Below are 15,000 nucleotides of genomic sequence, written 5' to 3' on the forward strand. Positions count from 1 at the left end.
CCGGAACCCGTTCTCCCTCTGGCCAGCATTTGTGAACGGTCGAATCAAATTTGGGGAGACGAAATCGAAACATATGCCCGCAGAGATGATTGGATGGGCAGCTAGGAACAGTACGCAGCACGGATATAGACCGGCTTGTGGCAAGAGGAGGTAGGATCTTAGGTGCACCTTTGTGTGTGTGCGTGTGTGTGGGTGTGTGTGTGTGTGTGTGTGTGCCGTACGGATGCCGCCGTCGAGACGAAAGGACGCAAAAAAGAAATCAAAACCAAAAAACCCGAGAGACAGCCAGCTCGCCCGTAGAGGATATTAGATAGATCGTAGAACATTATTTGTAACACACACACACACACACACACACAGACCCACACGCCGTCAACACGAAAACCACCCCCCCTCCCCTCACCCCGGCAACATTGTTTCCACAATAGACGAACATGCGCGGACTGGCGGCGTTCGGGAGATTAGAGAACGGAACGGATCCGTAACACACACGTTGAGGGGAGGGGGGGGGGGGGGGCGGTCGTGGTGACGGCACCCCGTTGCAAGCCCTTTGAGCAAGTTTGAACGCGAGCCAACCAACAACAACAACCAACCAAGAAAGGAAGGAACAAGGCAACACACACTCAAGGACAACCCAAAAATCCTGAACTAAACAATAGTACGCAGATGTGTGTGTGTGTGTGTGTGTGGAACGCGAAAGCATGGCTTTTATAGTACGACGCAAACGCAAGTGAAATTTAACACACACACACACACACACACACAACAAAACAAATCAACAAAGAAGAGGAAAGAAACAAAATTTTAGGCATTAAGAGATGTAAGCAATCGAACTAGGAAATGCCAATCACCGAACGCCGAATGTGTGACAGTTGTGTTGGTTGGGACAGCGGACAGGAGGCGAACGTTCCGTTCCACGCACAGAAGCAACAGGACCCCCCAGAACCCGGAACAGAAACGAAAAAACGAAACAAACAGAAAAACAAAACGTTCACTCCGAAAAAAAAAACAGTTTGCTGTGCTGTGCGGTGGGATATATGATCGCGTCAGTTTGCGCCTCTGTCGTCGATTTGTGTGCTAACTACAAAAATATGAATCACTACAAAATAAAGCCGAAAGGAGAAAGGAAAGAAGAGAGAAACAATACACACACACACACACACACACACACACACATACGTACATACACACAGAACAATTAGGGCAGCGAACTAAATATATATATATGAAGAAAAAAAACAACAAAACCAAGAAAACCAAAACGCGCGCGTAAAACTTAATAATTTAGCTACGACAGACACATCATAACAGATTATGCCACCTAATCGTTTGTTATTATGTTTGTTACAGGGTAAAATATAATCAATCACATCCTTCGATTCCGTCTGTTCTTCTTTGGTGTTGACTTATGACCTTTCTCCCCCAATGGTTCTCCTCTCGGCAAGTTCCCACACCAGCGGATCGCGCAATCTACGAGGTGTTCGCGCTCGGTTTGCTATTCAAAATATGTTTTATTGGTGAAATATGGACGGGAAAATCGGACTGTTAAACAGCTGTGGCTCTAGCTGTCAATTTGGACCTCCTAGTTTTGCAACATTACATTGTTTTGACATCAGGTAAATGATTTCAGGTCGAAAGAAAAATAAGGGGGTTAGACCATGTCAACTGTTGTGCCTGAAAATGACGTTTTGTGGGGACTTTTTTTTTGAAACCAGGTTAATTCAGCTCGCTACTGACAATGAATGATCAATCCGAACCATGCATTGATCGAAAAACGAACAACGAATGCCGTGTCTTCTGGTCCCCCATGGAGGCGCCAGGTGGGTCTCAACCTGGCGCCTCCATGACCCACAAAACAAAACTGGTTCAGGATACAATCAAATCACTTGGATGGGAGCTGCTATCCCCCCCACGCTGTATTCACCATACTTGGCTATCGGTTTAGCCCTTCTGTGGGTTATCGGAAAAAAACAGCAGCAAAGTGATTTTGAGTGGCCATCGGGTGTCCACCATCTAGAGTTTGGTGAATGCATCAACTAAGTTCCGTCAATTTTCCCGAGCCTTCCAAATGAGGTGTCTTCGCCAGTCTAGTGCCATATTTCACCAGCCGTGGTACCGTATTTGTATTTTTCAATAGTGAAAGCCCATCGCATAGAAATATATCCTACATATATGTTACTCATTTTCAAATCAATAACAATATATTGCTACACAAGCTACTAATTTGCTGTGCTTCCTGTAAATGTTGCCCGAAACGTCACCTTTCCAGCAAGTGGTATCTATTTGACAAAATCATTACTACTCTTTTGGGCACCTATCGATAATTCTTAATGAACGCCAATCCTATTGTTGTTGCACAGTTTCGGGCGCCTTCACTAATCGCTCCGATCCCTGGGGTACCTTCACCACCTCAAAAAGAAGCTTTGCGCCACGACACCCGGCGAGGGATGTGCACTCGAGAAGACCCACAAGGGGCTTTAATTACCCTGTGCCCCGTGCTCAGTCAAATCGGCAAAGTGCAAACTGACTGCACGGTGTGTATGTGCGTTCCCTGTAACCATCTCGAAGCCTTTGCAACTAGGTTAACGAAGCGGTTGTGAGGATGTTACGGTGCACATGCAGTACACCGGCCGGTAGGAAAACTGTTACATCACCTCAAACAATCATATCTATTAAACTGCTAATCGAATTACAGTTTACTGTACGGACAAATGCATTTGCTACTCACTTCACACTTAACACTAGAAAAAAATCAAAATCGAATTCAAACGTAACGTTGTGTTTGCATTATATACACTCTGTCAAATACGTACCGGGATCTTGTGATTTTAAGGAAAATGCTTTATTCGATTTTCGATTTTTTTGGGCGTTATGTTGCTACACATATCACATATCACTTGTGTTGAAAATTTCAGCTATTTTTAATGCTCGGTTCATTTCTTACAGCTGTTTTGCTTGAACGTGTTTTAGCTCATCAGCGATTTCTGTCTTCTCCCAAATTAAATGACCACGAAGCGGTAATTTGATTTTTGAAAACAGGAAAAAGTCACAGAGGGCCAGATCTGGGCAACACGTTGGCTTTGACATAATTAGTTTGTAGTTTTTGGCCAAAGATTGGCAAACAGGCAATGATGTTGAACTTCGTAAAGGTTTGACGACTGCAGAATGGCAGAAGCTGGGCGATGCAGATTCAAATGCTTCTTCAACGGCCCCAAAGGAAGTCGCTTTGTGTCGCATTATCACTGACAATGAGAAAATGGTGTATTTCAGATTCATCATCAAACATTGGAATAAGGGATGAAACGATTACCAGGAGATATGGAGGCAGTAGTGGCGGCTTGGCGTATAAGTGGACAGAAATATTCACGTTTGGGCGTGGCCTTTGTTTCGAAAAATTACAAATTTCTTCCTCCCGGACGCTGACAGACCTGCCCTGACTTGGTGTAAATCGTTGCTTTTTCTGTGTCATCGTAGAAATTTTTCATCGTCTTTCGACTCGACCGTTATAAGCACACACTATTATACATCGTTATTTAGCATATCATTTATTTCACCCTTTTTGTGCAATTGAATCAGAAGTTTAATGATCCGGCGATTTTTCTCCACTACGACGGGACATGTCTACAGAAATATTCTTGTTATAAATTAATTACTACCATGGACTTATCATCATAAGTGTTTATTTTATTTAAATTTATCCTCTCTTTCTATCTTTTTCAATTTCTTCCTTTTCTTCTTTTCTGTCTCACTCGTTCGCACGCTCTCTCTCGCTCTACCTTTCTCTCTCGTTCTTTCTCTTCCTGTAGTTCTTACTTTTGCTTCTGTTATTTTAATTAAGCCCACAGGAATCTTACTCGCACAGTAGAGTTGTGAAATATGTAATATGTGTATATTAAATGTAGTCCTCAGCAATCTCTATCGTCTTCAGTAACAAACAAGATTGATTCGGACAGTTTTCGTCCTTAATTCTCGCTTCTTGATGATGTTTCATAATTTTCATAATTGATAATATAGCTAAGAACATATAAAAAAAATTGTGAAGGCTTCGTGGTATAAAATTGCTTATCTCTCTTGGATCATATGTACAATGTTAATGTATGTACAATCGTTCGGGAAACCGAACACAAAATGAATTAAAATATATATACCAGAGACCTTTTTTTCCACCATGGTTTTTTGCTGATCTAATGTCTATTGAAGTATATGTATAGGTGATACTAGCTAGATAGTAGAGTCTGTGTGTTTTACGTTCATTCCCGACGTTCTTCTTGTTTATTTTTTCCTCATATAGCTATCCTTTCTTCCGTAACCTTATGCTGCCATAAATTAGCTTATCCACGGCATTCTACTATCTTAGTTCTATCATCGCTAGAGCTCTCCCTTAGCGTGTATTTAAGACTGTGGAGCTGGTTGGTAGGCTGTTCATTTTTAAAACAGTAACACGACGATTGCTATGTTTCATCTTATCTAATGTGTAATGACCTCCTCTACACATATATTTCCCAACAGATGCACATGCTGGGTTCACTGTTGCGCTTGCACTTCTGCCATCAACATTCGAGTTCGAGTAGTATGTGAATGCTTTTAAGACGTTCAACTACGATACAGAATGTCCGGTGAACGTGACCAACCTAATAGTAGTAATGTATACTTAATTTTCAGTCCTCATATTAGTGTGACTTAGTTTATTTACAGCTCATTTGCATCCCACTTTACTTTTCATATGCTTTGATTAATCCATAGATAATAAAAAAGTACCTGCATAAGTTTATATACAATAGAAAAAAATTATTCTCGCTCGAATGATCGATTGCGGTGCCTAAATATATTATATTGGAAGGTAAAAGCCGCGTTTGAGTTTTCGACGAGACTCTGTATAATACGCACCTTCTACACCCGATTACTAACAAAAAGACCGGAGAAACGAATCTGCAAATCCGAATGCTTGATCGCATTAATATGCTACTTTCGACATCAATACACTAAATTAAAGCATTTGGTTTTCCTATTAACTTATTGCTAAAGCACATGATGTATTACTCAAAATCTATTAGACAAGCAAAACATATGTAGAAAATGAGGTATGCTAACAAATGTACAATGAACCAAAGTCGCATTGGATTAGACGAGCCGAACATAAAAAATAAAGTATGCTAACAAATATACGCTAAACACAAGGTGAAAGATTATGTAATCCAGAATCCTTGTACATATATGGATAGATAGTGTTACTTTTAATCTTCTCTGACAAACATGATAAACGCAAAGATGGTTAACTATTAACAGCAAACTTAAAGTACGTATTTGGTATAAATACCAAATGAACATCATGATGAATTATAATGGTTGCGCAGACATTGTTAAAACATGGATAAGATCCGTGGTTTTTTAGCTTACGTTTTAAATTACGCCAATATTTTAGCCATTTCGCAATTATTTTAGCCATTTCCTCTATTCCTTCGCAAGGCCGTCTATTATCATAATTTACTGTTTCTGCCTACTGTTTTAGTGTAGATATATCATCCTAACTAATCCCTACCTGAAGACTATAATTTTAAGTTCCTAAAGCGGATATGGGTTAACATACGCTAGGCACACCCCTCCTTCCCTTTTTCGGTAGTATGTACAGTATTTGCTTTTTTTAACTTTTGCTTTTCTTCTTTTTGAATTGTCAACATGTTCTTTTATGACTAAACATTTAAGCATCGAACTATTCCACACAATCGTTAAAAACATAAACTAGTTAGACAAGCATCGAATCCAAAAAATGAATGAAAAGTGACATGAAGCAAGTATCAACTTTTCAAGGCTACCCACTCGCTCTCACCACTTTTCATTCGTGCCCGTTTTTATCCGCCATACACGGAATCCAAGGTCTCATCTCTTCACAGATCGATAATATTTGACAAGCATCGAATCAAAAAAATGAATTAAAAGTGACATGAAGCAAGTATCAACTTTTCCCGGCTACCGCCTCGCTCACCACTTTTTACTCGTGTCCATTATTATCCGCATACTCGGAATCGGAAGTCTCATCTCTTCACAGATCGGTAATATCAAATTGCAAGGAGTCCCTATATGCTAGCCTAAATCATGGCTTAATACTTATTACTACTACAACTGCTCCACAAACTTGGTCAGCTGATCTTGCAGCGGTGTATCGTTGGCGTTGTTGGTGACACTCCCCGCGGGACCAATGATGCCGCTTTGACCAGGGTGGTCCTGCTGTATGCTGTTGCCGCCGCCTATACCAACGCCACCAACCACACCTCCTCCCACAGCACCCATTCCGGCCACACCACCAACGACGGACATGGAATTGGCGGGCCCCACACCGACGACACCACTTACGCCAGGTCCCGGCATCCCGACGACGCCTGCTATGCTGGTAGTAGCAACCATCGTTCCCCCGGTGATGGACCCCATGCCGATGATGGCGACGTTTCCACCGGTAGGCGGTTGATGGGAATGCATATGATTATGTACATCACCTGGTGTATGGGGTGGCACTGGAGAATGCGAGGGAATATGGTGTGGTGATGGTTGGGCCCTCGGAGACACCGATGGTTGTGCTCGCGGGGATGGAACTGCACGTGGTGAAGGCTGCGGCTGTGGGCTACGAATGGGAGGGGGCGAGCGTACGGCTTGCATTAGCTGCTGCTGCATCGCGTGCTGCTGAGGGTTTGGAGGGCCCATTATGCCCCCTCCCTGGTTCGCTTGGTGTTGCTGCGCTTGTTGCAATTGCTGAGAAAGCACATTAACCCCCACGACACCACCTGGCTGGGCCTGAGGATTTGGTTTCTGCATGGCTTGCTGCATATACTGCTGTTGCGTTTGTTGGTCTGAGAACATGCCAGCTTGACCATAACCTCCAACCACCATCTGTTGCTGGGGTCTCGGGCGTTGGTTGTAGGGTGGAGCGGGCTGAACATTTCCTCCAGACATGGCCAGCTGGCGCTGCAGCATCAGCTGTTGTTGCTGTTGCTGTTGCTGCTGCTGCTGTTGCTGCTGCTGTTGCTGCTGCTGCTGCTGTTGCTGCTGTTGCTGCTGCTGCTGTTGCTGCTGTTGTTGCTGCTGCTGCTGTTGCTGCTGTTGTTGCTGCTGTTGTTGCTGTTGCACCTGCTGCTGCTGCTGCTGTTGTTTGTACCACATCTGCTGAGGTAGCTTGTTTTAAGAGCAAGAGTAAATAATAAAAGAACATAGTATAAATAAAGAAATTTTTTGAAATATACAAGATGCCAAAATAATGCAGCTACTGTGAGGAACTCTTGAAATCACAGTAATTACAGCACAACAGTGAATGTGTAGCCGAATTTTATCGCTGTTCTCTCGTTTCGTAAACGTAAAAGCGCCAAACAAGAGAACAACAAATCAAAACATACATATTTCACAATTCGCTGAAAGGCATTTGTGGGAGAAACAAAAATGTGTCACCTACCGGTATTTGCATCGATGGATTACTTCCCGGCTTACCGCCACCACCCACCATACCCTGCACACCCTGCAGTCGGTTGGTGGGCATCTGACCACCAGCCCCCGTTGGGTTGTACACCATCACCGGTTGGCCTGTCTGCACTTGCTGAACTTGTCCTTGATGCATTACAGTATGTTGCTGTTGCGGCGTCATCCCGACCTGATTTTGATTTTGTTGATTCTGGGCCTGCCGCAGAGAATCGAGAATGATAAAATTTTACATCAAACCAAAATACTTGTAAACTACATTTGTCACATGCTGCCTATTTGTATCCTGCTTTCTATTTTCTCTTATTAGACACGACGTTTCGAATTAACCAACAAAACAGTATTCTAAAAATAAACTGTTTTTAACAAAGAAATTGAAAAGAGAAAATGCTCTAGAAGCAAATATTAGCTTTATGCTCAACACCTTTACAGTCCGATACTCTTATACGAGCACAATCAACCGCTTTGTAGAATAATGTTTTACCTGTTGTCGCTGCTTGATGAACGCAGCCATTAGCTGTGGATTTGCTTTGAGTATTGACAGTAATTGTTGTTGCTGTTCAGGACCTGCAGCCGGATTTTTTAGAGTTGCCATCAGTTGCGCTATAGCCTGCTTCGGTTGATTGGAGGCGAGTGGCGGCTGGCCAGCCGACTGTGGATTTTGTGGATTGCTTGCTGCTTGCTGTTGCTGAGCGTTCCCTATCATACCACCGCTCTGCATACTCACTGCACCCGGTCCCTGGCGGCTCAGAGTTATCATTTGTCCTCCACATAACATATTCTATGAAAGATGAAAACATACATGTTTATGATAAGCAAACATTTATGCAGTCAATTGCAGCATTTTTAAGATTTCCTCTTCTTCTTACGGGAAGCTGTGATTGTTGTTGCTGCTGGGGCATCATTGGCAATGAAGGACGCATTCCTGGGTTTTGTTGATTACCACCGCCGGCGATACCGCCTCCAGCGCCACCACCACCATTAGGATACCGAGCGTTGGCCCATTGGTCCATTTGCATGACATTCGGTGCAAGACCACCGGGTCCGACGCTACCACCCATCGATATGCCAACAACCGGTCCACCAGTGCCACTAGGCTGCGTCTGTTGATTTCCCATAACCCCTACGACACCAGACACATTCACACCGCCCACCGTTGCAGCCATGTGCGTTCCTGGCATCGTTCTTTGCATCACGGGTGGAGGCATTTGGCTTACTGGATTTACCTTCCCGTAACCGACGTGGGGGGCTTGTTGCCGGGCCGCTTCCTCCTGCACCTTGAGTTGAAGAAAAGGAGTGTCGGAAACAATTGCAAAAGCGACAAGCGAAGAGATTTTGTACGATTAATTTTTCAACACTCATACCTGTTTAACAGCCTGTAACACATTGGCCGGTGGAGTTTGAGCGCCAGGCTTCATGCCAATACCACCATGATGGGGACCACCAATAGCGTTCATTTGTAGGGGAGCGTTCGGTGCCGTCGAAGGACTCATGACCCCAGGGGTACCACCTAGCCCGCAGCCCATGCCTGCCGATACCGCTGCCGCGTTAACCGTATTGCCAGCGGGAACACCAACAAGGGCGACATTATTCACAGCCGATGACGGTGGAGCAGCGACGATCGCACACGGACCGATTACACCAGTTGAGCATACAACCGAAGCGCTCATGCCACTACCGCCTCCATTACCACCACCACCGCCATTACTCGGTTGGGGGATTTGGGGAGTAGGGGCACCCATGCGATTCGTATTCATTACCGCCATACGCCGTCGAAGAAGTTGTTGTTGCTGCAATCTGTACAAAAACACGAAACAAAAAGACAAATAATATTCATTGGGTTAGAACCGTCGAATCGACTGTACTGCTCTCCTATCACATCCATCCCCAAAAAGCATTAAAGAGAACAATAAAAATAAAAACAGGGCTGCTGATGGTGATGCCACACCATCAATTTGGTCCTATTCACGTTTATCTGGAAACCGAGATTGTCCGCAACTTGCCGAATCGCTATGCACGCCGGAGAGCTTCGAGCTATAATGTCTTGGCATAGGCCAGGATCTGACTGGACTTGAAGTAGAAGAGAGTCTTGAATCCAGCGCGATGTGGAAGAAGATGCAACCTACACCGCCCTCTTGACGCAATCCCTTTTGTGGCACCTGGCTGGGGACAAGTCCGGAAAATTCGGTCTTTATGCCGAAACTGGTCTCATAAAGTTTTACTCATCTTACAAAACATAATCAACTATTCAAGGATCTCTCGTATGGTGAAATTCCCTTAGTTTTGGTTATTTCAAAAGCGTTTCTTTTTCTTGTGATCCTGGTTTTCATTTTGTGCTTTCGGGGGCTAGGTTGGGCTAGTTATACTATATCGAATCAAGAATTTTTCAGCATCTCATACCAGCCGGGTTGTGGTATAACCTTATTATACTGATCTTCCCTAAACCTAACCTACCTACATCTTAACTAGAAAAATTATCACACTATTAACGTTCGCTGTTGTTACATACCTCTGTTGGAGCTGTTGCTGCTTAAGCTTATGTTTGATGTTGGGACAGAACGGAACCAGGCATTTGGCCTCTTGGCAGTGCTTGGCGTGGTAGCAACAGAGCGCAATCAGCTGCTTGCAAATCGGGCAGCCACCGTGCGTTTTCCTCTTGCAGTGCTTAGTGTGTTGCACTACACGCTTCATCTTTTGGCACGATGGCAACCGGCAGTTGGCGTCGCGACACTGGCACGCGTGAACCAGCGACTGAATGCATCTCTGGATGGATTGTTTACGCGCTTCCTGCGGGTTTGTTTGCTTCACATCCGTCGGAGATGAACCGTCATCGAGATCGAATCCTAATTTGTCCATTTTATGCGGATGGCCAACCTTTTCTTTGCACGTTATGCACAAATCGAAATCCTGTGGGAAAACAACAAAACACATGAAAGAAACAACGTATATATGTAGTAAAAAAAACCTTCTCGCCGAAGGCCTGATAATTTTATGCTCAGACGCAACGAAACAGAAAGATAAGAAATATTTGAGTATCGCAGTATGAGCAATCACGAAAAACAACATTTTCGTTACTTACATCACAGACCGTACAGTGATAGCGTGTTTCAACATGATTTTTACAATAGTTGCACGTGTAGACAAATTTATCCTGACCCTGGTTATGCAACTCGTAAAGCATACAAAGAGTGCTGAACTGAGCGCGGCGGAGTGACGAGAATTCGTAATGTTTGTCCCGGGCGAGTGTTAAGAAGGCGTCTCGACCGTCCATTAAATCACAGTTGATAAGCGGATCCGGATCTTGTATTGGCTGAAAATGTTCGAAACAAACATACAAATGAGAATAAACATGTTGTACCAAACTTATACCCTATCCGCTTTGAACCGCCAGTTTCTTACCGCAAGACTAGCAGCCGACTGTGCCGAATGCAAACGAATGACAAAAAACACTTCCTTATGCTTCTCCATTGTGGCAAATATTTTTGCGCTGAGATCATTTCCATTTTGTTCGTTTGTTTTTTTATTACTCTTCCGTTGAGCCGCCTTAGATTTGTTAGACTTTTTCGCCTTCTTCTGGCCTTTCTTCTTGCCATCAGCAACAGTATCACTGTCTTCGTTCATTGACATCTGCATCTGCAGAAGAAATAAAATGAAAAATCAGACCAAACCAAGACCAAATGCAATCCGATTGGAATTTAATATCGCCGGTTCAGCTAATCTAAACCTCCGGTGGCAACTCGCTAAGACCACACGTTTTAATCGTGTACATCAGCGAGCGAGCTACATTCAGCGAGATGCATCATGCATACATACCGCATTGGCAGCAGCTTCTTCGCGTTCCGCCTGCTTGCGCTTTTCCTCTTCTTCCTGGTCCAACTCTTTGATACTTTCTTCTAGCACGTTCGGCCAAAAATCTCCCTCAAAATACGGCAACTCCGACGCTGATTGTAATTTGTCTTCCATAGCCTGCTTCAGAATGTCCTTGTAATCCTGTATCGTGCGCTCTACCATACCCTTGTCCAACATTTTCTTATACCATTCCTGCAGGCGCTTTGGCTTTGGGATACGTTGCTCCGGCGGGTGACAGTGAAATATGTAATCGTCGCCTTCCGACGGTGGACAGGCCCAGATGTGGGCCATCGTGTAACCGAGCTGCTTGGCGTAATCCATGTAGCCGAGTAGTATCTCGTGATAAACGGCCGTTCGATACTGTCGTGGTCGGAAGAAGTGCACAGAGTCGAGGTAAGCAATGTACACGCGCCTCGTATTCGGTGCTGCACACTCGGACCCGTACTCCTGCACGTGCATACCGAAGAAGCAAACATCGATTCCGTCCACCTCTTCGAAGGCAAACAATGCCTTAGCGCGGTACGGAAACTCAGGCAACATCTCGCCGCATTCCACAAAACGGCTGCGCATACCCGGCTTCACCTCCACCAGCTTATCCGAGCTAGATACGACGCGGATGTGTACTTCGCCAGCGCCAGCTTCCTTCTTTTTCAGGAAATTGTTTACACGCGTCTCAATGTACGTGCCGAGCTTGGAGGTTGGCAGCCGCTTGGCGTTGAATTTGTTGTCCTTGCGCTTTTGAGCCTTCTTCTTCAAGCAAGCATCGCAAACGAAACCACCGGGCCATATTGTTTCGAGGTACAGTACACAAATCTGGTGCTGCTTTCGGCCGCAGTCAAGACAATCGACAAACGGTTCCAGCTCCAAATGGTCGTTTTTCATTTCCTTGAACTGATCTTTCTTTATTTGGCTAAAATTGAAGCATGCAAATGAAACGTTTATATTAAAAAACAGAATATTTTTACCTAAAACCCGGCTTTTATTAACTTTAGACAAGCCCAGTTCTTTTTAAGTTTTACGTATATCTTCAGTAATTAATATTGTTTGCAGCATTATGCATGCGACACTACGGTAGTCCTCTCCTGAACGACTTGATCTGATTTCTTGTGACGCTGTTTCATAAACACTTATTTATTTACGTAAATTCGTTTTTAAATACATCTTTCGTTCGGTTTGGAGTGGTTTTAACTGAATGATCGGTGATAAATTCAACAGTTCGTTCCTAAGATAGAATATACTCTGTTGGAGAAAACAATTTGATAACATCGTGTGGTCGATCGAAAACTGCCAACCAGGGAGCCATTTCAAACATTAAACATTTTAAAATCCATTTTCCATACTTTTATATCAGAACTTTCAAACAGTGCGAACATTTACCTTGAAAAACACACCGTTATCGTTTCTTCAAGGGCAAACCTTTGTAAAGATAGCATGGAAAGTCGCTGCAACTCTCTGGAAGAAAATACTACAACCTTGTAATACTGCAACCAAGTACTCAACCGTACGAACTACGATTGAACACAAATAGATCAAATTCAAATCGGGTGGCAAGGTAAAGGTAATGCTCATGACCCTCATTTTCAAAAACATCGCACATCAGAACGTCTTATAATCGTCTTTATTGTAATCTTAAAAGAACGGTCTTATAAACGGCCTAATATATCTCCTTCCTTGGCCCTCTGTCGTGATAAGTGGTGCTTCCAATAAGCCAATTACAACTGGCGAACGCTCGTCACCTGTAACAGAGACAATGTTAATCTCCGTTGCTTACTGTAACGTTGTGGTTTCACGGGGGGTTGCTGGCCCTGTGCCAACCATCCCCAATTATCATGACGGTCTCGGGAATCGAACCCGGGCCGGTTGCGTGACAACCGATGGGAAGCGTTACCGAATACTTTATCAACAGGGGCCGTCTAAAATATAGTATATAATTATTGCAAAAATGGAAGGCAGATTTTGGAACTGAGCTCCGACTATGAATCGTTCATCAATACTAAAAACGCTACCGAACTAACCCATCTTAACCAGTAGCTTTATCTTGCTTGGTAATGGGATCCAATAGCCCCAACAGTACGCACTATGTTAGTTTGATATTCACTAGTTCACTAATACTTACGTCTGCGTTTGCATCGGATCGTCGCCAAGCGTTACCGTGTCACCTGGAATCTCGTTGAAACATTTCTGGCAGTAGGTGTATCTGGTTGACAATGCGCCGAAAGAACTTTCAATATAATCGCGATCATACATACAGTTTCATTTTACAGTGGTCATGTGCGTTAGTGGTCAATGAGGGCGATGAATGATTGTGAGATGACGATGAGATGATGATGAAATGGCGTTTTGGTTTATACGATGAATTTTTTGCGTGTTTTGTGCATATTGCGGATGAACAGGAATATGTAAATATAAAACGTGACAACAATAAATTAAAATTCGTTTAACATGGTGTAGCATGCATCAAGGATGGCCACGGACGACACAGTTGTAGCAACCCAGCAACAAGAAGCAACCATCTCCCATAAGCTACAGATTAATTCAGTATTTTTTTTATCCGGTACGACAACCTCCGAGCGGTCTTGGCCTGTAACAAAGACAATGTTGATCTTCTATTGCTTTTTGTAACAATGTAGGTTTTTGCGGGTGATGTTATTGGTACCGCGCCAAACCCCTTTCACGCCGGTCTCAGAAATCGAATCATGGCCAACTGCGTGACAACCGAAAATCGTTCTCGGAAATCGAAGCCATGTCCGTCTGTGTGACCGCCTGTTGTTGCCTTTCCTCGGATCGCAGATCCAGGAAAATGTTTGTGAGAATGTTTTCCGTGTGCCCATATGAATGGATCTTTCATGGTGCCCTTTTCCAGAGCCTGTAGAGCGCGGAAACAGGTAAAACGATATTCGTTTGATGGGACTAGTAGTAGTGCTCAAGTCTGCTGCAATGATAAGGGCTATTATTTTTTATCCATCAGAACGGACAAGGCCACCATTTGGCCCCAACTTAGTTTTGTCCTTAAGTTGACGCACTGTATTTGGTGATGCATATGGTTATGTGGGGAATTATACGGCAACTCCACACCACAAAACAATTCACGAATTCGATGCGCCTGGTCCTGCAGCTAGGACGGCGAAAGCCAATAACCATATGCCAACAGGCGGCTTCGTAAACAACATAAGTATGCAATAATGCAATATGGCCAGCAGTAATGAAATATACGTCTAATTCATACATATTATATAGTGTTTTATAATTCATAGTTGAGCATAGTTATTCTTTGGTCTTGTTATTTTGGCGTTAAACCGGTTGTTAACTTAACATAACATCATCCCTTCTCTGCTAGCTAGTTCTTACCAGCGTTGACTAGCTCAATACAAAAGTGCTCCTAACTAAAAACTAATTGTGAACGACCCTTACAACCGATGTTAATAGGACAGGAGCATTGCTAAGCAGAACCAAGCCCCAAGTTGGAAGTGCAAGCAGGTGCCGAGCGAAAACTAGGTATGCAGTGCAACACGCATGTCGCGAATTGGGCGATGTTTGTGAAGTGAAGAAGATGAATGTATAGTTACATAAGAGGAATTTGTAAAATCTAAAATAGTAAAAAAAAAATGCTACAACACTGTTTTACATGCAATAGATGCATAGGTGAATCTACAATTTTGAACCGGACAATATAATAATAACGTTTTAACA

The 15,000-nt window shown here is 43.6% G+C and overlaps 1 protein-coding gene across 1 annotated transcript in view; it reads right to left on the reverse strand.

The window, feature by feature from the left end:
* Nucleotides 1-3,534: 3,534 nt before the first annotated feature.
* LOC128278617 (histone lysine acetyltransferase CREBBP-like) overlaps nucleotides 3,535-15,000 on the reverse strand; it is a 23,553-nt gene continuing 12,087 nt past the window's right edge. The window contains exons 8-18 of the mRNA XM_053017351.1: nucleotides 13,427-13,531; nucleotides 11,275-12,220; nucleotides 10,861-11,094; nucleotides 10,541-10,771; nucleotides 9,971-10,368; nucleotides 8,826-9,258; nucleotides 8,331-8,738; nucleotides 7,946-8,242; nucleotides 7,439-7,660; nucleotides 7,120-7,152; nucleotides 3,535-6,990 (exon numbers count right to left, since the gene is read on the reverse strand). Coding sequence (XP_052873311.1) covers nucleotides 6,115-6,990; nucleotides 7,120-7,152; nucleotides 7,439-7,660; nucleotides 7,946-8,242; nucleotides 8,331-8,738; nucleotides 8,826-9,258; nucleotides 9,971-10,368; nucleotides 10,541-10,771; nucleotides 10,861-11,094; nucleotides 11,275-12,220; nucleotides 13,427-13,531 — 4,183 coding nt within the window. The 3' untranslated portion in view covers nucleotides 3,535-6,114. The remainder of the gene's footprint in view (nucleotides 6,991-7,119; nucleotides 7,153-7,438; nucleotides 7,661-7,945; nucleotides 8,243-8,330; nucleotides 8,739-8,825; nucleotides 9,259-9,970; nucleotides 10,369-10,540; nucleotides 10,772-10,860; nucleotides 11,095-11,274; nucleotides 12,221-13,426; nucleotides 13,532-15,000) is intronic.

The sequence above is a fragment of the Anopheles cruzii genome, chromosome X, assembly GCF_943734635.1.
Source record: "Anopheles cruzii chromosome X, idAnoCruzAS_RS32_06, whole genome shotgun sequence".
Taxonomy (NCBI): Eukaryota; Metazoa; Arthropoda; class Insecta; order Diptera; family Culicidae; genus Anopheles; species Anopheles cruzii.